Raw genomic sequence first — 22,876 nt, 5'->3', positions numbered from 1 at the left:
TTAGGTATTTCCTTTGTATGAGGCAGAAGTGCAAGGCAATTGCTGGCTCGCGAGTGGTGGTGCAAGCCTCTCTCCAGTTGTTGTTGGTACGTTGCCCCAAGTCTCCCGCCCATGCTTCTCTCAGTCAAAGAGTCAGGTGTGTTGACCATTAATGATCGATATACCTGTGAGATTTTGTGGCTAGTCAGTTCGCCCATGAGTATTTTGGCCTCAAGTTGGCTATGGACTATATGTCTGCGAGCCCTTTGATGTTTTCAGTGAGGGGGATGCTGTTGCTGCAGGTACCGGAAGAATTGGGAGAGGTTTAGGTCATATCCTCCTGCAGCTCTAGGAAGAGTTCCATTGTGAATTGCCACAGGATATCTCCCAGCTTGGAGGTGGCTAGGACGTCCCAGGATTTGATGCCATCTTGGCCACATCCTCAAACAGCCAGGTCCTGTGCCCCAGTGGTGTTTCTTTCCTGTCAGACATCCCGCCCACCTGAGGGCTCTGGTGGTCTTCAACAAAGTCTTTCATAGCTGTCGGGAGTTTTCTCAACAGGTTTTCCCCCATATAACAGGTGCAACAGAGGGGTCTGTTGCATCGCCTGTCTCTCTGTGGCGAATGCAGGGTCAGCCATATTGTTAAACCACCATTTGTTTATGACAATAGATTTATAATATTTAGAGAGAGAGGGCCCCTTTTACAGAATCTGATTCCTTTCTCTCTCCATCCTATGTGAATGATGGGGCTACATTTGTAATCTGTTTCCAGTGATGTGGCTGCAATACAGAGGTGATATGAGCACAAAATGTCCAGATGGCGGGATCACTGTCTTCTCAGTGTTTAGACACAATGAGCTAGCTACCGAAATGTATGTTCCTTTAAACTGCGCTTTCAAATGGGACAGGTTTTGGGGATACATCACTTCAGAAGCTGTCCCAGATACGTACATCAGGTGTTCTGACACCTGATGTATGTATCTGAATGTTCTGGTTATGTGAACGGACGTACCTTATTCTGGACCTTTGGTGGGGGTGTTTGCATCCTGGCTTATGAGCAGGGCTAAGTGTGTCTGGAATCAAGAACCCAACACTTCAACATCCTTTCCTTTCTTGCTCTCCCCTTCTTTTTTCCTCCATCTTCCGCTTTATCATCCTTTTCTCTTTGCCCTCTCTCTTGCAGACAGTCATATTCATCCTTTTCCTCACTATCAGTTTATCTCTCTGTGCCTAACTTAAGTCCTCTGCATTCAATCGGTCCTGTGTTGCACCTGCCAGTGGCATAACAAAAATTGAGCCCCGCCCCTTGCAAAATTAGGGGCCCCATATGCAATCAGTCAAGAGCGCTCAGATTAGGGTACTGTGGTGAGAGGAGCCCCAGGAGCTTGCCCCTTACCGCACCAATAGAGCGGCCAGGGCCACAGTGTTTAATTTGTAAATAAAAATGTGCTGGTACCCACAGCCCACCTCTTAAACATGCGGCTGCTGTATTTAAATTTGCGAGCATGGAATACTGAGGCAGAGTAATCCTAAAGCCATCTCGGGCCACTTTAACTCATTTACTGCCAGTCCCAGCCCCTTCAGCTCACTCTTGCACCTTTCTGCTTTCTCCCTTTGTGACGCTTTTTCATTTTTCCCCTTCCTCCGTCTTTCCCATATGTGTCTTTTGCTCGCAGTAAATGCTTCAGGCAGAAGAATAAGCGCCTGCCCTCAAAAATAAGCCCCAGTGCTCAGCACCGGAAACAACAAGCACAAATTAAGCACTGCAGGGCCTATGTTACACCACTGCCACATGCCTATTATTCATAGCTCATAGGAGTTCCATATTTTTAACACACTTTTATTTAATTTCAGTAGAGTTCTGGCCCTGCTTCCCCCTTTCGAATAACCCGCTCTCGCTTTTTTTCAGTTCCAGCGCTCTGCAATTCTCTTTCCTTTCACCTTATCTCCTAATTCATTATTTGCTGTATAACCTGACTTTCCCCGACCTGCTTCCCCTCACTCTGTCCTCTTAGAAGGTCCAACACTTACTGATGTACCCTGTGTCCCTTATTGCTTAATTCACAGCTTTGACTCTTTCATACTCCAAAGTACTTCCTGTTTCCATGGTGTTTCTCTTCCCGCCCTATGTCTTCCTACTAAGCAGATCCTGTTCTCCGTGTTTGCTTTCTTATCTGCAATCGCTCTCCTCCAGTGTTTACTCCCTGCATCTCTCCTACCTATTAACCATTATCCTGCACTATTGCATTTTTCTTACCCGCTTTCTCTTCTGTCACCAGGTCTAGTGCTTCAGATGTTGGTAGTTATTCAGGCCCTCATTACGACCCGGGTGGTCAGCAGTAATATGGTGGAAAGTACTGCCAACAGGCTGGCGGCATTTTCCTCCATATTATGACATTGGCAGTTTGGCTGAAGCCAAACCGCCAATGTACAACACTGACCGCCACAGCTGTAACGACTGCCGGGCAGGAGATATCAATCTCCAGCCCGGCGGCCGTCACTGTACCACCTGCAGGATTCTGACCCCACCTACCGCCATGGTTTTCGTGGCGGTAAGGGAGCCACGAAAACCATGGCAGTAGGCCCTATCAGTGACAGGGAATCCCTTCCCTGTCACTGATAGAGGTCTTCCCTACATCCACCCACCTCCCCAGAGTCCCCCCAGCCCCTTTCCTCTCCAAGCCCCCCTGCGTTCTCACCCTCCCTTCACACTCATACACACACCCAATCCCACATTCATCCACGCATGCATACATCCATTCACACACACATCCGCTCACACTTTCATACATACACGCAGACACGCATTCACAGAACACAACATGCATGCACTCACACCTTCATTCATGCACACACATTCAACACGCAGCACACACAAACATACACACACACCCACGCACACACCCACAAAGCACCCCCGTGTCAGAGCACCCACTTACCTGTGTTTAGGGGGTCCTCCCGCAGGAGACGGGATGGGACGCTGCTGCCAGCAGCAGCGTCCACCAGCAGAACACCGTCATAATACGGCCGGCGGCAGTCTACTGGGGTGGCACTGCCACCTGACCGCCATCTGCTGGCATGGCTACAGCTGGATTTCCGCCATCCTTCTGGTGGAAATCCGGCTGTGGTCATTATACAGCCGTGGTCATAATACAGCTGTTCTTTTAGCAGCCATCGCCACGGTAGTAGGCAGTTTTTACCGCCACTGTCATAATGAGGGCCTCAGTCTTAAACCGGACGAATTGGTAACCTAGCAGATCGTCCAGTACAAAAGAACCTATTGTAAACCTGCTAGCGGTTGCATAGTATTTAGCAAATTCTTGCTGTTTTCAGCAATAAAACAGGGTGAGTGGGAAAGCAGTGCAGCCTATCCTGAGAGCGGCAGGCAGAGTAACTGTGCTCATGGTTGACCAACGCAGTGTATCTGTGCAAACCAGTTTAGCCCAGGTTGTAAAAGCTTTGGTTCTACCTTCCCAGGTGGATTCGAGAAAAAAAAAGTGAGTGAGAGAAGCTTTTTTTTGTCCGGGCTGACTGTTCTCACCACTTCTTCCTATGTAAAGCATAAAAGCGTAGATTTTTGTGAACCTACATAATCCCCCTGAAGGATTACTTTGGGGTTTACGCTTATGATATTCATATTGGTACTTAATTTTTAGGAAATCAGAAAGTCGCGTTACTTGCTCATCACTGTCTAGAAAAATCAGTGATTGGTAAACGTATGTCTAATACCAACATAGCAGATATTCTGGTGTGAAAAATCTTACAATTTTGGATGCTGTTAATGTGCAAATGCACCTCAACTTTTTCCCTTCTCATACTCTCCCTAAAAAAAATATGGGAGTTTAGGCACTTGTATACCCTAATTTGCATACTTATTCTACACATGCCTGCCTAGATTCCCAGTAGTAATCCTAAACGAATAGCATCAGAAAATCTGGCATATTTAAGAAAGTGGGGTTTAAACATGGAATATTCCTCAATTCCTGTTTCCCTGGATCGGGATTAGGAAATTCTGACTTTGAATCCCATGTGTTACGGTCATAACTGTAACATCGACCACAAAACATCTTGTGACTCAAGCCATGCATCATTTTTAAGGTTTCAGAAACCTTCATGCAGCTTATTATGCGCTGAGGCTGTAGCTAAAGACTGTGTGTAATCACATCTTGTTCAGATTGTTAAAAAAATAATAACCTTGATGGCTGCAATTAATACAGGAAGTGTACTCTAAGCTCAGTGAGGCAATCACTAATAACCTACTACAAACTACACATTTTCCTTCTACTGATAATTCTTGTATTCAGTGCTTCTTACGTTTTTCATCTTTTTTAGATTTCAATGGTTTCAGTAATTCACATCCCAGACAAAAGATACAAACTTCCTTGCAGGATACTACATCAGTATCTACTAACAGAACAATGTCAATTTTTCGACCTCCAGGTGAGATGTTTTACTTTATTTTAGAAATATTTTATTTCAGAAAGCAAAAGTATTCGTTTTATTTACACTTGAATGTTTGAATCTTAATATTATTTAATCAGTGCCAGTAGAGTGATTGTCTTTCCTGAGCATCAATGTAGTTCAATAAAAAGTGAGTAAGTAACCATGGCATCGGGTCATTGTTAGCATCTCAATTAAGATCAGCAGATACATTATATGAAATAAACAATAGACAATGTAGACATTACCTCATATTTAGAAGTAACTTAATGCAATCGTAATTGATATTGCAATAGTGCATTCTTCAGTTCTGCATTTATCAAACAATATTATGTAGATCATTTTGCACATGGCACACATGCTCATGTGCAACAGATTCTGCGCACATGCAGCATATTTTGAGCAGTAAGAAGCAGTGGCGTAGCGTGGGTTGTCAGCACCCGGGGCAAGGCAAGTAATTTGCGCCCCCTAACCCGGGGCAAGGCAAGTAATTTGCACCCCCTAACCCGTGGATTTAGTCTCTTCCAAGATGTTGCGGCCGGCCCCCCCTACACCCCCCACGCTACGCCACTGGTAAGAAGTATGCTTCTTGAGTTAACTTTTGCATTCTAGTTCAGAGAATCGAACCCATTAAGAATGTTGGTACTGACAAGAAATTGGGTAGCTGGATAGATTATTAAGGCCTGGATATAGAGGATGAACCCCAAGAGGAGACTTTCAGCTAAACCATCGGACTACTTGGCTTTGACATATGTATCCTGTCAACTTTCTAGTGATATAATGTTGTTACATGTCGCTTTCTTATTGCCATATGTAGAGACACCTGAAGTGATAATGTCCTTCCGCTGTTCTTTATTATGTGTAATGGGTGCCTATTGGTGTCACGGTTTCGGACAGGTCTGATCAGGACTCTGGTTGGGACACCCCTTGAGGTCACCGAATATCCTAAAGAGGTAGTGTACTAGGGAAGAAGAGCAGCTAAAGGCATACACGGAAAGGACAGCTATAGACAGGCACAGGAAACAGGAAAGTAAAAGCAGAGCAACCTTTGTGTGAACAAATAGAAACGGATTACTAGTGGACAAACACGCTGGGGTTGTACACAGAGTAAGGCGCAGAACCTCCCACAGTGACAGGGAATCTCAATGCCTCTGTGCAGTTTGCTCTTACAGATAGTCACCCTGCCAGCCCCATAGAAAGGAGGCAGCAGAAGTGATTCTGTCTCTGGACCCTAGAGCACAAACAAGGATAGTACTTACATACACAGGACACGCTCTTGTGGGTCCAGCTGGAAACACAGTGGCGATTCCTGGGAAAACAGCAATAGCACACTGTCACTGTTAGGCACGAAATACAACGTATAACACTGGACAAGGATGGGGGCTGGAATTGCCTCCTGGAAACCAGGAGCCAACCCCAGTACACAGGAGGACACGTATGCACTGGTGAAGACTGATAGAACACTTACCAGACACAAAGAACCAAGAAGAAACAGAAACAGAAGGGAACAAACAAAGAGGCAGAGGCAAGAACTAGGAACAGGCTCAGGCTGAAGCAAAGGCGGGACTAGTACTTGAAAACAGGGCGCAAACCTCTGGCTGGGACAAACAGAGACAGGACTGGGAAACTGAGAGCAGGCTCTGGCTGGAACAGGCAAGGACAAGGCTGTAATACAGGGAGTAGGAAATTAGCAGTAAACAGGACTGGGAAACAGAGAGAAGGTTCAGGCTGAAACAAGGCAGGAGCAGGGCAGAGAAACAGGGAGCAGGCTCTGGAAGAAACTAACAGGTACAAGGCTAAGAGAAAGGGAGCAGACTCTGGCTGGACCAATCAGGAGCAGGTCAGAGAAACAGGAAACAGGATCAAGCTGGAACAGAACAGGAACAGGAACAAAACTGGAACACCATCCGACAAAGGGTCTGTAACACAAAGGAATCGAAGTCCGATGCACGACGGGGAGCTTGAGGAAATGGCTGCTTATAAGCAGTTCCAAGCTGGGCTGCACAGGAGAGGTTTCAGGTGTGTGTGGTTTCGGACACTTGCAAGTCCTGGAGGAGAGGATCCAGTGAAAAGGAGCAACTGGACTTCTCCCATTGAAAACAATGGGAAACAGAATCCGGGTTTTCCTGACTACCAAGCTGTGCATTATGGGATTTGCAGTCCCAAGAAGCAAATGTAGTCCTACACAAGTGTACCATGGAGAAAAGAGAAACAAACAGGAGTCAGAAAGGGACTCTAGATAGGTGTTCAAGGTGATTCCCAGGCTTCTGACAGTCCCCTTACAGCGCCCCCTGGAAATGGGACGACAGAGTCGTAACAGTATACCCCCTCCCACCAGTCTGCTCAAGAAGAGAAGGCGATCCTTTGGCTGAAAAAAGTTGAAGAGGAAAAGCCACAGCAAGAAAATCCAACTCCAACCTTGGTTGATAAGTTTACAGTCCTGCCACAAATGAATCTTCCAATGAGCAAAGCATGTACTAATACCCATATGGGCTCCGATGTCTTTCCTCTTTATTGTTCGAGTGATACGGGAGGAGTGCATGGAGTTGGTTTCTGGTGAAGTGGATTCAGGAGCAAGGAGATCTGGAATGGCATGATGGGCGGTATTCTTTAGGACTTTAGTTTCCTGTTCAGTACTGTCTTCTTTAGAGGAGATAATTGGCGTGTTAGTAACTGTAAGGTCTGTAACTCCTTCCGACAAACAGGATCTGTCTGTTTCTGCAGCAGTATTTGCATTGATTGTGGTCTGAGGATTGCAAAGCATAGAGACTTGGGAGACATGGGTAACTGGTGTTCTCAAGGTAAACATGAAAAAGTCAGAATTGTCTTTCATCTTGGATGACTTTGGAGTATCAAATTCAGGAGCAACAAGAGTTTTCAAGTCTTTAGAAACTGGATTAACATCTGAAAATGTAGAAGTTTCATAAGCTAATTCTTTAGGGTGATCTTCAGACAAGACTGAGATTTCTCCATTGCAAGTGCTCTGTGGTGTATTTGTGGTATCAGAAATGGTTTCTTTGCAAAGCGTTTCTACTACAAGTAGTTGATCTTCAACTCTGTTAACACTGAAAGGTTGTTCTTTGGATTGAAATAGAACTGGAGTCTCTTCAGAAATCACCTCTACATTGTTATCTACATTTTCAGCTTTAGCCTTTGAATTGATGATGGTTTCTTGCAATAAAACACTAAGAACAGTACTTATCATCAGATCTTCGAATACAAGATTCAAATTCAAGTCTTTAGTTTTAGTGGGACATATTACATCTTTCAATACTTGAACTTCGGTTTCAGATTGCTTGTTTTCAGGAGTCTTTAATTTCAGAGACACAGCAGGTGGTATTGGTGTGGCTGGTCTTACATCAAAATCAGATACTGGTAGATCAGAGATCTGTTCTTCACTAACCGTTGAGCTGGAAACAGGAAACGCAGTGGCAGGGAACAGCAAGTCAGAATCAGTGGTTGAGGCTGCAACTGTGTCCTGTTCTAGGAGAAGGCTCTCATTTCTTATGAAAGGCTGTTCAGTTTCAGATTCCTGGCTTTCTTCCTTGTCTGAAATCTCCACGGTTTGCTTTGACACAGAAGAGATTTTTAAAGTTTCTGAGAAGTCCATTACATTCTTAGTAATTGCGGGTATTTCTTCACGGTCAGAAAAATCCATTAGTTCACTTGAAACAGGAACTGTCTCTTCATTATCTGAAAATTCTATGATATTGTTTGAAAGGGCAGGAGTATCCCCACAATCTGAAAACTCTGGTGTGTGCGCCGTTTGAACAGCACTATCTGCAGGTTTGTTCACGGCAAGGCAGGAACCACTGTCATCACTAGATTCAGATTCTTCAACACTGTTGCACAACTTGCCATTAATCTCCAGAAAAGTCATATCTTGGTTTCTTAAGGTGCAGCTATTGGAGTCTGCATCAGAACTCTCTTCTTCCTTTGGCTTTATTTGTTCTGATAGAGGGGCTGAGACACTTCCTTCTGAAGACTCTGATCCATCCTTTGAATCAGGAGGTGTCAAATCTCTCAGAGATGTCAGAGATTCAGTCAACTGTACAGGATTTTTCACTGGAGAACTACAGGCTGAGAGAGAGTCTGAAGAAGAGGCTGATATATTTATAACTGGAGCTGTCTTTTGACTGTCATTAATAGAAGGGAAAATCTGCTCTATAGCGGTCTTTGGAGAGGCACATGAGGTAGCATACTGTTCTTTAAGCCAAAGCTGGTGATCATTTTCTTTTTTCAGGTTTTCAAATTGCCTTGCAGTAGTTTCCATCAGCTGCTCTGTTACTTCTTCTACCTTACAGATAAACAGAATGTCTGGTTCTGGCAACAGTGAAATATGCATGGATGAAAAGAGCCCACGTGCACGATTTCTTGTGTATGTTACAACATAATCATCATAGAAGTCCAATATCTGCCTTTTAATCTTCCAAAACTGCTCTGTTAGTGTGTTTATGTCCATATTGTTATCAAACCCACTCAGAATAGAAAAGGGTTTAGCAGAGCTTTTAGGGATTGAGACTGGTGTATTATCATCCAGTTTGGGAAGAGCACAAGCATTTTGAGTGGAACTAAGGAATCCCACAGTCTTTACTGATCCATTTGATACAGGTTCTATCCTGCTCACTTGAAAGCACTGAGGGACTGGTAGATCTTTACACGAGTCAGCACAACACTTAGGAATTGAGACTGATGAACTGTCATCCAATCTGGGAGGAGCACAAGCCATTTGAGTTGAACTAAGGAATCCCACAGTCTTTACTGATCCCTTAGATACAGGGTCTAGCCTGCTGACTTGAAAGCTCTGAGGGACTGATAGGTCTTTATAAGAGTCAGCACTGCACTTTGAATTCTGAGAAACTGGCCTAGATGGGCTGAAGCACTCAACAGAAAACAAGGGAATCCCTAGTGTGGCTTCTTGAACAGTGTCAAGGTTCTTTGTTTTGGCAGAGTACTGGAGGTGAACTTGGGATGCACTAGCATGAGGCAAGGAATTAACCAGTTTTTCTTGAGTGTGAGTGTCTTGTACAGAGGTAGCAAAAGCACTTCCACGGTTACGAACATTCTTACTGGCTTCAGCTAATAGATACTGCAAAAACTCATTACGTCCTTGAAAATTCTTCTACAGACAGGGACTGGGGGTCATAACCCCAAATAACATAATAGTCTATCATTGAAAGATTAGCAAGCCACTCAGTATAGTACTGAACTTGCAAGTTATGGTTTTCTTTAACAAGTCTATCCTTTAAACTAAGGTATTTTTTAGAGGATTTCAGAGAATGTATAGGCTAAGAAAGGGGTGTCTTAACATGATAGGAAAGCCCTTTAGGTTTGTGTGTGCCTTTACTGCCAGGGGAGCTTGAAATGTTTGGTTCGTGCATTCTGTCACGGTTTCGGACAGGTCTGATCAGGACTCTGGTTGGGACACCCCTTGAGGTCACCGAATATCCTAAAGAGGTAGTGTACTAGGGAAGAAGAGCAGCTAAAGGCATACACGGAAAGGACAGCTATAGACAGGCACAGGAAACAGGAAAGTAAAAGCAGAGCAACCCTTGTGTGAACAAATAGAAACGGATTACTAGTGGACAAACACGCTGGGGTTGTACACAGAGTAAGGCGCAGAACCTCCCATAGTGACAGGGAATCTCAATGCCTCTGTGCAGTTTGCTCTTACAGATAGTCACCCTGCCAGCCCCATAGAAAGGAGGCAGCAGAAGTGATTCTGTCTCTGGACCATAGAGCACAAACAAGGATAGTACTTACATACACAGGACACGCTCTTGTGGGTCCAGCTGGAAACACAGTGGCGATTCCTGAGAAAACAGCAATAGCACACTGTCACTGTTAGGCACGAAATACAACGTATAACACTGGACAAGGATGGGGGCTGGAATTGCCTCCTGGAAACCAGGAGCCAACCCCAGTACACAGGAGGACACGTATGCACTGGTGAAGACTGATAGAACACTTACCAGACACAAAGAACCAAGAAGAAACAGAAGGGAACAAACAAAGAGGCAGAGGCAAGAACTAGGAACAGGCTCAGGCTGAAGCAAAGGCGGGACTAGGACTTGAAAACAGGGCGCAAACTTCTGGCTGGGACAAACAGAGACAGGACTGGGAAACTGAGAGCAGGCTCTGGCTGGAACAGGCAAGGACAGGGCTGTAATACAGGGAGTAGGAAATTAGCAGTAAACAGGACTGGGAAACAGAGAGAAGGTTCAGGCTGAAACAAGGCAGGAGCAGGGCAGAGAAACAGGGAGCAGGCTCTGGAAGAAACTAACAGGTACAAGGCTAAGAGAAAGGGAGCAGACTCTGGCTGGAACAATCAGGAGCAGGTCAGAGAAACAGGAAACAGGATCAAGCTGGAACAGAACAGGAACAGGAACAAAACTGGAACACCATCCGACAAAGGGTCTGTAACACAAAGGAATCGAAGTCCGATGCACGACGGGGAGCTTGAGGAAATGGCTGCTTATAAGCAGTTCCAAGCTGGGCTGCACAGGAGAGGTTTCAGGTGTGTGTGGTTTCGGACACTTGCAAGTCCTGGAGGAGAGGATCCAGTGAAAAGGAGCAACTGGACTTCTCCCATTGAAAACAATGGGAAACAGAATCTTGGTTTTCCTGACTACCAAGCTGTGCATTATGGGATTTGCAGTCCCAAGAAGCAAATGTAGTCCTACACAAGTGTACCATGGAGAAAAGAGAAACAAACAGGAGTCAGCAAGGGACTCTAGATAGGTGTTCAAGGTGATTCCCAGGCTTCTGATAGTCCCCTTACAGCGCCCCCTGGAAATGGGACGACAGAGTCGTAACAGTATACCCCCTCCCACCAGTCTGCTCAAGAAGAGAAGGCGATCCTTTGGCTGAAAAAAGTTGGAGGAAAAGCCACAGCAAGAAAATCCAACTCCAACCTTGGTTGATAAGTTTACAGTCCTGCCACAAATGAATCTTCAAATGAGCAAAGCATGTACTAATACCCATATGGGCTCCGATGTCTTTCCTCTTTATTGTTCGAGTGATACGGGAGGAGTGCATGGAGTTGGTTTCTGGTGAAGTGGATTCAGGAGCAAGGAGATCTGGAATGGCATTATGGGCGGTATTCTTTAGGACTTTAGTTTCCTGTTCAGTACTGTCTTCTTTAGAGGAGATAATTGGCGTGTTAGTAACTGTAAGGTCTGTAACTCCTTCCGACAAGCAGGATCTGTCTGTTTCTGCAGCAGTATTTGCACTGATTGTGGTCTGAGGCTTGCAAAGCATAGAGACTTGGGAGACATGGGTAACTGGTGTTCTCAAGGTAAACATAAAAAGTCAGAATTGTCTTTCATCTTGGATGACTTTGGAGTATCAAATTCAGGAGCAACGAGAGTTTTCAAGTCTTTAGAAACTGGATTAACATCTGAAAATGTAGAAGTTTCATAAGCTAATTCTTTAGGGTGATCTTCAGACAAGACTGAGATTTCTCCATTGCAAGTGCTCTGTGGTGTATTTGTGGTATCAGAAATGGTTTCTTTGCAAAGCGTTTCTACTACAAGTAGTTGATCTTCAACTCTGTTAACACTGAAAGGTTGTTCTTTGGATTGAAATAGAACTGGAGTCTCTTCAGAAATCACCTCTACATTGTTATCTACATTTTCAGCTTTAGCCTTTGAATTGATGATGGTTTCTTGCAATAAAACACTAAGAACAGTACTTATCATCAGATCTTCGAATACAAGATTCAAATTCAAGTCTTTAGTTTTAGTGGGACATATTACATCTTTCAATACTTGAACTTCGGTTTCAGATTGCTTGTTTTCAGGAGTCTTTAATTTCAGAGACACAGCAGGTGGTATTGGTGTGGCTGGTCTTACATCAAAATCAGATACTGGTAGATCAGAGATCTGTTCTTCACTAACCGTTGAGCTGGAAACAGGAAACGCAGTGGCAGGGAACAGCAAGTCAGAATCAGTGGTTGAGGCTGCAACTGTGTCCTGTTCTAGGAGAAGGCTCTCATTTCTTATGACAGGCTGTTCAGTTTCAGATTCCTGGCTTTCTTCCTTGTCTGAAATCTCCACGGTTTGCTTTGACACAGAAGAGATTTTTAAAGTTTCTGAGAAGTCCATTACATTCTTAGTAATTGCGGGTATTTCTTCATGGTCAGAAAAGTCCATTAGTTCACTTGAAACAGGAACTGTCTCTTCATTATCTGAAAATTCTATGATATTGTTTGAAAGGGCAGGAGTATCCCCACAATCTGAAAACTCTGGTGTGTGTGCCGTTTGAACAGCACTATCTGCAGGTTTGTTCACGGCAAGGCAGGAACCACTGTCATCACTAGATTCAGATTCTTCAACACTGTTGCACAACTTGCCATTAATCTCCAGAAAAGTCATATCTTGGTTTCTTAAGGTGCAGCTATTGGAGTCTGCATCAGAACTCTCTTCTTCCTTTGGCTTTATTTGTTCTGATAGAGGGGCTGAGACACTTCCTTCTGAAGACTCTGATCCATCCTTTGAATCAGGAGGTGTCAAATCTCTCAGAGATGTCAGAGATTCAGTCAACTGTACAGGATTTTTCACTGGAGAACTACAGGCTGAGAGAGAGTCTGAAGAAGAGGCTGATATATTTATAACCGGAGCTGTCTTTTGACTGTCATTAATAGAAGGGAAAATCTGCTCTATAGTGGTCTTTGGAGAGGCACATGAGGTAGCATACTGTTCTTTAAGCCAAAGCTGGTGATCATTTTCTTTTTTCAGGTTTTCAAATTGCCTTGCAGTAGTTTCCATCAGCTGCTCTGTTACTTCTTTTACCTTACAGATAAACAGAATGTCTGGTTCTGGCAACAGCGAAATATGCGTGGATGAAAAGAGCCCACGTGCACGATTTCTTGTGTATGTTACAACATAATCATCATAGAAGTCCAATATCTGCCTTTTAATCTGCCAAAACTGCTCTGTTAGTGTGTTTATGTCCATATTGTTATCAAACCCACTCAGAATAGAAAAGGGTTTAGCAGAGCTTTTAGGGATTGAGACTGGTGTATTATCATCCAGTTTGGGAAGAGCACAAGCATTTTGAGTGGAACTAAGGAATCCCACAGTCTTTACTGATCCATTTGATACAGGTTCTATCCTGCTCACTTGAAAGCACTGAGGGACTGGTAGATCTTTACACGAGTCAGCACAACACTTAGGAATTGAGACTGATGTACTGTCATCCAATTTGGGAGGAGCACAAGCCATTTGAGTTGAACTAAGGAATCCCACAGTCTTTACTGATCCCTTAGATACAGGGTCTAGCCTGCTGACTTGAAAGCTCTGAGGGACTGATAGGTCTTTATAAGAGTCAGCACTGCACTTTGAATTCTGAGAAACTGGCCTAGATGGGCTGAAGCACTCAACAGAAAACAAGGGAATCCCTAGTGTGGCTTCTTGAACAGTGTCAAGGTTCTTTGTTTTGGCAGAGTACTGGAGGTGAACTTGGGATGCACTAGCATGAGGCAAGGAATTAACCAGTTTTTCTTGAGTGTGAGTGTCTTGTACAGAGGTAGCAAAAGCACTTCCACAGTTACGAACATTCTTACTGGCTTCAGATAATAGATACTGCAAAAACTCATTACGTCCTTGTAATTCTTCTACAGACAGGGACTGGGGGTCATAACCACAAATAACATAATAGTCTATCATTGAAAGATTAGCAAGGCACTCAGTATAGTACTGAACTTGCAAGTTATGGTTTTCTTTAACAAGTCTATCCTTTAAACTAAGGTATTTTTTAGAGGATTTCAGAAAATGTATAGGCTAAGAAAGGGGTGTCTTAACATGATAGGAAAGCCCTTTAGGTTTGTGTGTGCCTTTACTGCCAGGGGAGCTTGAAATGTTTGGTTCGTGCATTCTGTCATGGTTTCGGACGGGTCTGATCAGGACTCTGGTTGGGACACCCCTTGAGGTCACCGAATATCCTAAAGAGATAGTGTACTAGGGAAGAAGAGCAGCTAAAGGCATACACGGAAAGGACAGCTATAGACAGGCCCAGGAAACAGGAAAGTAAAAGCAGAGCAACCCTTGTGTGAACAAATAGAAACGGATTACTAGTGGACAAACACGCTGGGGTTGTACACAGAGTAAGGCGCAGAACCTCCCATAGTGACAGGGAATCTCAATGCCTCTGTGCAGTTTGCTCTTACAGATAGTCACCCTGCCAGCCCCATAGAAAGGAGGCAGCAGAAGTGATTCTGTCTCTGGACCCTAGAGCACAAACAAGGATAGTACTTACATACACAGGACACGCTCTTGTGGGTCCAGCTGGAAACACAGTGGCGATTCCTGAGAAAACAGCAATAGCACACTGTCACTGTTAGGCACAAAATACAATGTATAACACTGGACAAGGATGGGGGCTGGAATTGCCTCCTGGAAACCAGGAGCCAACCCCAGTACACAGGAGGACACGTATGCACTGGTGAAGACTGATAGAACACTTACCAGACACAAAGAACCAAGAAGAAACAGAAGGGAACAAACAAAGAGGCAGAGGCAAGAACTAGGAACAGGCTCAGGCTGAAGCAAAGGCGGGACTAGGACTTGAAAACAGGGCGCAAACTTCTGGCTGGGACAAACAGACAGGACTGGGAAACTGAGAACAGGCTCTGGCTGGAACAGGCAAGGACAGGGCTGGAATACAGGGAGTAGGAAATTAGCAGTAAACAGGACTGGGAAACAGAGAGAAGGTTCAGGCTGAAACAAGGCAGGAGCAGGACAGAGAAACAGGGAGCAGGCTCTGGAAGAAACTAACAGGTACAAGGCTAAGAGAAAGGGAGCAGACTCTGGCTGGAACAATCAGGAGCAGGTCAGAGAAACAGGATCAAGCTGGAACAGAACAGGAACAGGAACAAAACTGGAACACCATCCGACAAAGGGTCTGTAACACAAAGGAATCGAAGTCCGATGCACGACGGGGAGCTTGAGGAAATGGCTGCTTATAAGCAGTTCCAAGCTGGGCTGCACAGGAGAGGTTTCAGGTGTGTGTGGTTTCGGACACTTGCAAGTCCTGGAGGAGAGGATCCAGTGAAAAGGAGCAACTGGACTTCTCCCATTGAAAACAATGGGAAACAGAATCCTGGTTTTCCTGACTACCAAGCTGTGCATTATGGGATTTGCAGTCCCAAGAAGCAAATGTAGTCCTACACAAGTGTACCATGGAGAAAAGAGAAACAAACAGGAGTCAGCAAGGGACTCTAGATAGGTGTTCAAGGTGATTCCCAGGCTTCTGACAGTCCCCTTACAGCGCCCCCTGGAAATGAGACGACAGAGTCGTAACAATTGGTGCACGGTTTGTCAGTGTTTACAAATCAATAAAAATACTTTAAAAATGATTGTACTGCACATTTGAACATACACATACCCATTACAGAAGTTATTTTTGTTACTCATTGAAACATTATATAAAGTCTTCACGTCTCCAACCCTCAAAACTTTTAATCAACTCCAACCTGCACATTGCTAGCACGTTATCATACCAACCATTGGCAAAGGCAGTAGCTCTCCTCTTCTACCGGTTTGTTATTACCATTGTGTATGCGGAAAAATGATTGGAAAAAAGCCTCATAAAGCACAACAAAATCATTCCAAGATGGCCAATCGTGAGCATGTGTGCACTCACGTTGGCGTCCATCTTAGACTGTTCTTTTTTTGTTGTACTTGATTATTAATTTACTGTTTCAAGATGGCAGGCGGGCATTTTCGAACTGTAAATCAGCAATACATTATGTAGGGTATGCTGCAGATGTAATCACAAGCAGGTTGCCAGGTATCAATGTAAAGCTTCTGAGTCCTAGCAGAAAAAAATAATAAAGTCAAGAAAGCAAGGTGAGAGAGAGTGGGGTGGATGAGTGGAGCGCTGGACACGGTCAGAGGAGCATGGTAGGGGAGAAAGCAGGAGTGTAGGGTTAAGGCTGTGGCAAGGAGAGAGAGAAGAGGTCTGAGCAAAATAGTCCATTATGCAGTGCAATGGAAGGACTCCTTCATAGAAGGTGGAGGGACACTGAAACAGTCCACAGAATGGGGTAAGAGTGCCTGTCGTCTGTAGGCTTATCAAAGAAGTGATTGACAATGTCTCAAGTCAGAGAAGAGGGAGAACACAAAAAAACAATTGTTTGAAGTGAGCTGACTTATTAAAGTATTACAGTATGATAAAATACGTCTGTAAATGGATGCCAGCTAAAGCGGTTTCTAGAGGAGAGCTAAAAATTGAAACCTACTCTGGCACTTTCGGAATCAACCCCATACCTCCTCACAACAACAAACAATGCTTCAAAGTAAAACATCTTACATCTTTTATGTCACATCACCCTATAAAATGTCCCTTATAATGCCTAATTAGCATACAAATAATCTCTTTGCTGCACAACAGAGACCCCAGATTGATCTGGATTTGTACAAAGGCTGGAACATTCAGGGTATACTGTACTAAAAAACAAATACTTTGGCCTGATTAGAGTTTGGTGGACAGGGTTCTCCACCATATCAAGGACAGTGTTCCCAATCCCAACAAACTGTTGTTCTGCCCGCTCATTTTTGAGGCAGGTAGGCAGCCATGTTTACACCAATGGAGTAAAATTTAGTTAATTTGTGTAAAACTTCCTTCGATGGCCAGTGGTGAAAACTCTATTTAGAGTTGGCAGTGGAATGGCTTTTTTTACTGTCTGTCACTGCAAGGAATAGCCTGGTGGTAAGGGGCAATAAAAGATAAAAACAGGCATTAGCAAAGCCAGTAGGTCTCGCTTATTTCAAAACTATTGGCTTTGTCAATGTCTTTTAACCATGTTGTGGAGTGGAAGCAACAAGGATGACTGTGCAAGCTGAAAATAGTCCTTCAGTCATGGAGCCAGCAGTGGAAGGACCCCAATCAATAAGAAGCAATCAGTACTTGGTCCATGCTCCAGAGAAGAAAAAAATATATAATATACCCTAGATCATTGGATCCATGACCTCAGGAGATATTACCATATTTTTAAAGCACTCCAAGCTGAGTGTGTATGCTCTTCCGCTGGAGTGTGCAGGGAACCTTTGTGGTGGATCCTAGGGTTGAATTTTGGGGCCTGAAAAGTGTTATAAAAAGACTCAAAGTCATGTTGATATTTTTATTAGTAAAGTTCTCCTGAAAATATTTTAGCACTTTTATTAAAATTGCAATGTGCGCATTTATAAAAAATGCATCTGATTATAATGTTGGTGTTCCCCTTTGACAAAGTCAGTAGGTCTACCTTACTCAAAATGACACCCTTTATATTGTTGCATCACATAGTCAGACATGTGCTGCAGGGATTGGGTACAGGGCTTGGCCACAGAATTATAGTTACTTCAGGGCACAAGATATATTTACTGGTGAATTTTAGTGGTTTTGTTTGTTTAAAACGGTATGTATTAATTGGCAATTTTACCTAACTATAAGGTCACTTTAATTTTTGTGTTTTTCTTCAGTGACTATATATGTACATAAATTTATTCATAGGGGTGTTTCCAGGAAAACAGCTATTGTCAAAAGGAAAATGGACATTTCAGTGATACCTATTCTGATTGAAATCATTTACATTGAATAGCAATGTTGATTTTCAAGGTATCCTCCCTTTTAGAATTCATTATTTTAAAATATATAAATGTATTGTTTTTAAATATTTTTTAGAAATACATAAAAATCTAAAATTAGCCCTGCCCATTATCTTTGATCCTAGCAAAAATCCTACCCTCACTAAAACTGAACCTCTCCCTAGCATGTTCCTAACCTTTACCTGAATCTTACCAGAACTTTATGCTGAACCTGACCACAGCCTTGTTACAAAACAGTACTCTTATACCAACCTGACCTTGTCCTAGACCCAATCCTAATCCTTACAGGAGTCCTAAACGTTTACTCTAATAGTTATCCTGGCTCTGGTCTAAACCTAAATCTGACCCTAGACCTAACCTTTATGTATACGCTCACCCTAACTGCAAAATGGCCCTCCCCAAATAATTAACTTTCATTCTAGCACCTCCCATGACCCTAAACTAGCCATAACAACAGTGATTAAAGAAATGCTTGACTTAATTATAGCCACTGACAATCGCTTGGAATTCATTCCAGTCCGTCATTAGTCACACACTGCCTCTCTCTAAATGAAGACCAGGTATATGCAACCCATCCTTAGCTTTGTTTACAAAGGAAAAGTGCAGCCCAAACTTTCAGATAAAGATCCCTTTCAGATGGGACACGAGCAACCCCAGATCTTACTGGTGTCGGCCTGCTAAGGCAACACAGGTGACAAATAACTTGATTCCTGTGGGACAGAAATCTCTACTCTCAGTGCTACTGCCAGGAAAAAATATATACGTTTTTCCATCTTTGGATCTACTGAAGAACCGTGAATATCCCCAACCAAAGACAGTGATTCAAGGCTGGTGATGGTCTCCAACTGCTTCTGAAAGATATGCAGGAGTTGATTTCATCTCCAGCATCGTATCTTATCCCAAAGGAAAAGTCTCAAATAAAAGGTTTTTGTTTTTTGTCCTCTGTGCCAAAGATGCTTCTCAGGAGGACCTAACTTCCTGAAAGCAGGTGTAATGTGAACATAGTGTCCCAATCTACTTCTGGGAATAGGATAGTAAAAAATTATAAAGTAATAAAAAAGTTGCTGAAGTTATGATTGGCATGCTTCCTCAGGGCTTTTTAGATCATGGGAGCGACATTAAACTGCAAGACATGATTATATGAACTTGCTATTCTTGCTTAATCTATGGTTGGAAGCAACAGAAATTAATTATGGTTTTCCTCAGTACTTGAGTGGCCTATGCACAGCGCGTGGCAGTAGTTGGGTGGCCTAGCCAGCATGCGAAGAGCTCTGGGCTTGGTAGTACTTGTGTGGCCCAGACACAGTGCCATCCACTCAAAGAACTCTGGGCGTGGCAATACTTGAGTGGCTTAGACACAGCGCCATCTATGCAAAGAGCTCAGGGTGTGGCAGTACTTTGGTGGCCTAAAAACAGCTCCATCCATGCAAAGAGCTCTGGACGTGGCAGTACTTGAGTGGCCTAGACACAGGGCTGTTCATGCATAGAGCTCTGCGTGTAGCAGTACTTGAATAGCCTAGACACACGGGCATTCATGCAAAGAGCTCTGCGTGTTGCAGTACTTGAATAGCCTAGACACACGGGCATTCATGCAAAGAGCTCTGTGTGTGGCAGTACTTGAATGGCCTAGACACATGGGCATTCATGCAAAGAGCTCTGCATGTGGCAGAACTTGAATGGCCTAGACACAGGGCTGTTCATGCAAAGAGCTCTGTGTGTGGCAGTACTTGAGTGGCCTAGACACAGGGCCGTTCATGCTAAGAGCTCTGCGTGTGGCAGTACTTGAGTAGCCTAGACCCAGCGCCATTCCTGCGAAGAGCTCTGCGTATGGCAGTACTTGAATAGCCTAGACACACGGGCATTCATGCTAAGAGCTCTGCGTGTGGCAGTACTTGAGTGGCCTAGACCAGGGCCGTTCATGCAAAGAGCTCTGAGTGTAACAGTACTTGAGTAGGCTAGACCCAGCGCGATTCCTGCGAAGAGCTCTAGGCTTGGCAGTACTTGAGTGACCCAGAGACAGTGGCATCCATGCAAAGAGCTCTAGGCCTGGCAGTACTTGAGTGGACTCATTCATGTAAAGAGGTGTGGGCTTGGCAGTGTGTGAGTGATCTAGAAGCAACAGCTTTTATTGTACGCAGGCTCACTCAGTTTTGACATGGTTCATTTGTGCGCACGTTTAACAGCATTTACCTCTGTGTACAAACTGGATGAACCATAACTGCAGCCATATGTACATCAGACTAGTGCATTCGTTTACGGTTGCAGCTCTCTTCGTTCGTTTGCAGACCTGAGCTGTTACGTAGTATCACTTATTCATGTCCATTCATATGCCTTCTGTACTTTCCGCTGTTTGTCCAGCTGCAGCGTTGAGTGTTGCCCGAAACTGCACATAGTATCTTTATCATGGTTGTGCCAGTGCCCAAGAGAACAAAGGCCTGCCGAGTGCTGTTCATTCGCCATCGTGCATCATCTGCTGGGCTTTCAGATTTGGCTATTGTGGACACAGCGTTCCCACCATACAGTGGCCCAGCACACCTTGGCCTCTGTTTCTTTCTTCCACGACTATCTCTGCAAGTGGCTTGGCACCTAAATGTCGGGATCTTGTAAATGTCAGTCCATGTCTCATTCAAACCCTGACTCTTCAACAGGTTCAGCTGCCAGAGAACCAAATCCTGGCTTTTACAATTGCAAGAGTCTGCCTTATGCTACCTGATTGAAGAATGTAGGATGAAAAGTCTGTAATCCTGATAACAACGATGAGAGGCCTGTCTCCCCAAACATATTTGCATCTTTATGATCCTGGCACACGCTGGTCTCACAGCTATTTTCATGCAGGGGTGTAAGAGTCACTGCCTTTCTGGAGGAGACAGGGACAGGCTTGGGGACCCTGTTCAAAGTGCATATGACCTGCGAGCTGCAGGCGCTGATAAATGTATACAATTGCATAGTTCAGAAGTGAATTAGAAAGGAAGGCATGTAGTCACTTTTTGCAAGTACGCTTTATTATAATTTGTAGTCTGCAATAAAGCAAGCGTTGAAATTATTGTGATGTCAAGCATGGGTTGTGGAGTTGATGGCAACACTTTAACACTTTTTCTACTTTGTGTGTTTGCTGTAAGGTGCCGTACGCATGTAAAGTTTGATAATCGAGAGAAAAGAAAACTTTTCTCAAACTTTACGGCTGCCTCGAGGAAGCATACATTTTTTACACGAAGTCCTATCTCTTTTCCTAAGTCCTAAACCTTGGGTGGCTGCATGGGAATGCCCCTTTACGGCCAGTGGACTGTCCCCTTACAGCAAAGTAACATGTAGCACTACTTTGCATTATAAATTTGTTTAACCTTTGTGGTGCAATCCTAGCTAAAAGTGTTAGTATATTTCCCTCTAAGTCTTTTGCATATTTTGTGGCATCCTATTTTCTACTGTGTACAGCCGATCATTCAGTGTGTGCAATAAATTTTTTAAACTGGCCTACATATCCACAATGCTTTCTCTCCCAGGTTAATAGGTCTATAAGCACATAAGCCAGTTCACCAACCAGTTATACACACAAATATCAGCAACAATCATTTTACAACAGCTAAGCTTTCCTGCCAAACAATTCATTTCCCACAGATTAGTTTAGCTTGCATTTACTTTTCACTAAGGTGTGTGCGGTGAAGTTTAAACAGGTGCTGCATTTCTGTCTCTGTTTAAACTTAACACGTTGGTGTGTACATGGTTACATAATCTCGTATCTGGCAGTGGCAGTCCGTGGGTATCAGGCTGGGCGCTACATGTATCGTCTTCTTTTTCAGTGTAAGCTGAGCTTTGATGTGGCAAGCGGTGTAGTGGTGTATATCTACCAAGTTTCCCAGGTCCATGCATGAGGAACTGCTCCAGTAGGGATTTTTCTTTCTTTGAATTTTTGGTTTTATAATGAAATAAACAAGACTACAAGTCCTTGAGTTCGATGAAAAAGGCATCTGCTGGTGAAGCTCAGAGTTCATGGACCTGGGAAACTTGGTAAGGATGTTGCTGAACAGAACGTTGGGGCCCAGATGATCCAGATCCTGGGGCTGCCAGTCAGTGGATGGTGTGTGGAGGTCCTGGTTCATATCTAAGGCAGGTTGCAGGCAGTAAACAGAAGGCAGCAAACAGCTTCCCCCTCTTTTTTTCCTCAGTGGCACAGGACTCTTTGAAGCTGTGGGGAACAGGCAGGTGAGAACACGGAGAAGGGGCAAATCTGTGGAGTCTAAATAAAAGGGCAGAGGGGATAGGGCATGTGTGACCTTTGTGACGGTTGCCTCATAGTTTGATTGGTTGCCTCATTGTGTGTGGGGGTCACAAGTACTAAGGACAGGTCAAAAGCTGGGCGATCATCTATTTCGTGACCATATTTTGAAAACAATAAAAAGTAACTTTTGACAAACATACAAGTGATACTGCAAAGTTGCATCGACTAAGGTGCATAATGAACAAAAAGGGGTTTCAGTCCTTCCCTAGTATCACCCAGTTTGGTCAAGCAGTGAAGCTGGGTTTGATCCCAGATTTTCCTATTTCACACTGTATAAGTCAGGCACTTAGATGGATACCTCTTTGTGACGTCAGTGGTTAATGCTTTGTCTGTAATTCTTACAACATGAAATAAGACCGCAGGTGGCAGGCAGAAGCCACATTTTATCTTGGACAATGGTACATAGGTAAAGCCTTGCCTAAAGACATTAAGAGCTCTTCACAAAATACAGACTCTGGGCTCTGTAAGATTTGCCAGGGTTCACATGATATCAAGTTGTGGCTGGGATTCGTACCTGTTTCCTCATCTGACATGGTCGGCACTTGTATCCATAAGGCTTCATCGTTTCCAGCAAAGGCTCAGCTCATTTG

The 22,876-nt window shown here is 44.0% G+C and overlaps 1 protein-coding gene across 3 annotated transcripts in view; it reads left to right on the top strand.

Moving 5' to 3' along the window:
• The window catches only part of CGRRF1 (cell growth regulator with ring finger domain 1), a 107,729-nt gene that overhangs the window by 78,246 nt on the left and 6,607 nt on the right, over nucleotides 1-22,876 (top strand). For all 3 annotated transcript variants that reach the window (XM_069208544.1, XM_069208543.1, XM_069208545.1), the window contains exon 5: nucleotides 4,314-4,421. In XM_069208544.1, the coding sequence (XP_069064645.1) occupies nucleotides 4,314-4,421 (108 nt within the window). The remainder of the gene's footprint in view (nucleotides 1-4,313; nucleotides 4,422-22,876) is intronic.

The sequence above is a fragment of the Pleurodeles waltl genome, chromosome 9 (assembly GCF_031143425.1).
Source record: "Pleurodeles waltl isolate 20211129_DDA chromosome 9, aPleWal1.hap1.20221129, whole genome shotgun sequence".
Classification (NCBI taxonomy): domain Eukaryota; kingdom Metazoa; phylum Chordata; class Amphibia; order Caudata; family Salamandridae; genus Pleurodeles; species Pleurodeles waltl.
Note: the sequence above shows the minus strand (reverse complement) of the source record. Positions and strands in the feature narration are given on the sequence as shown.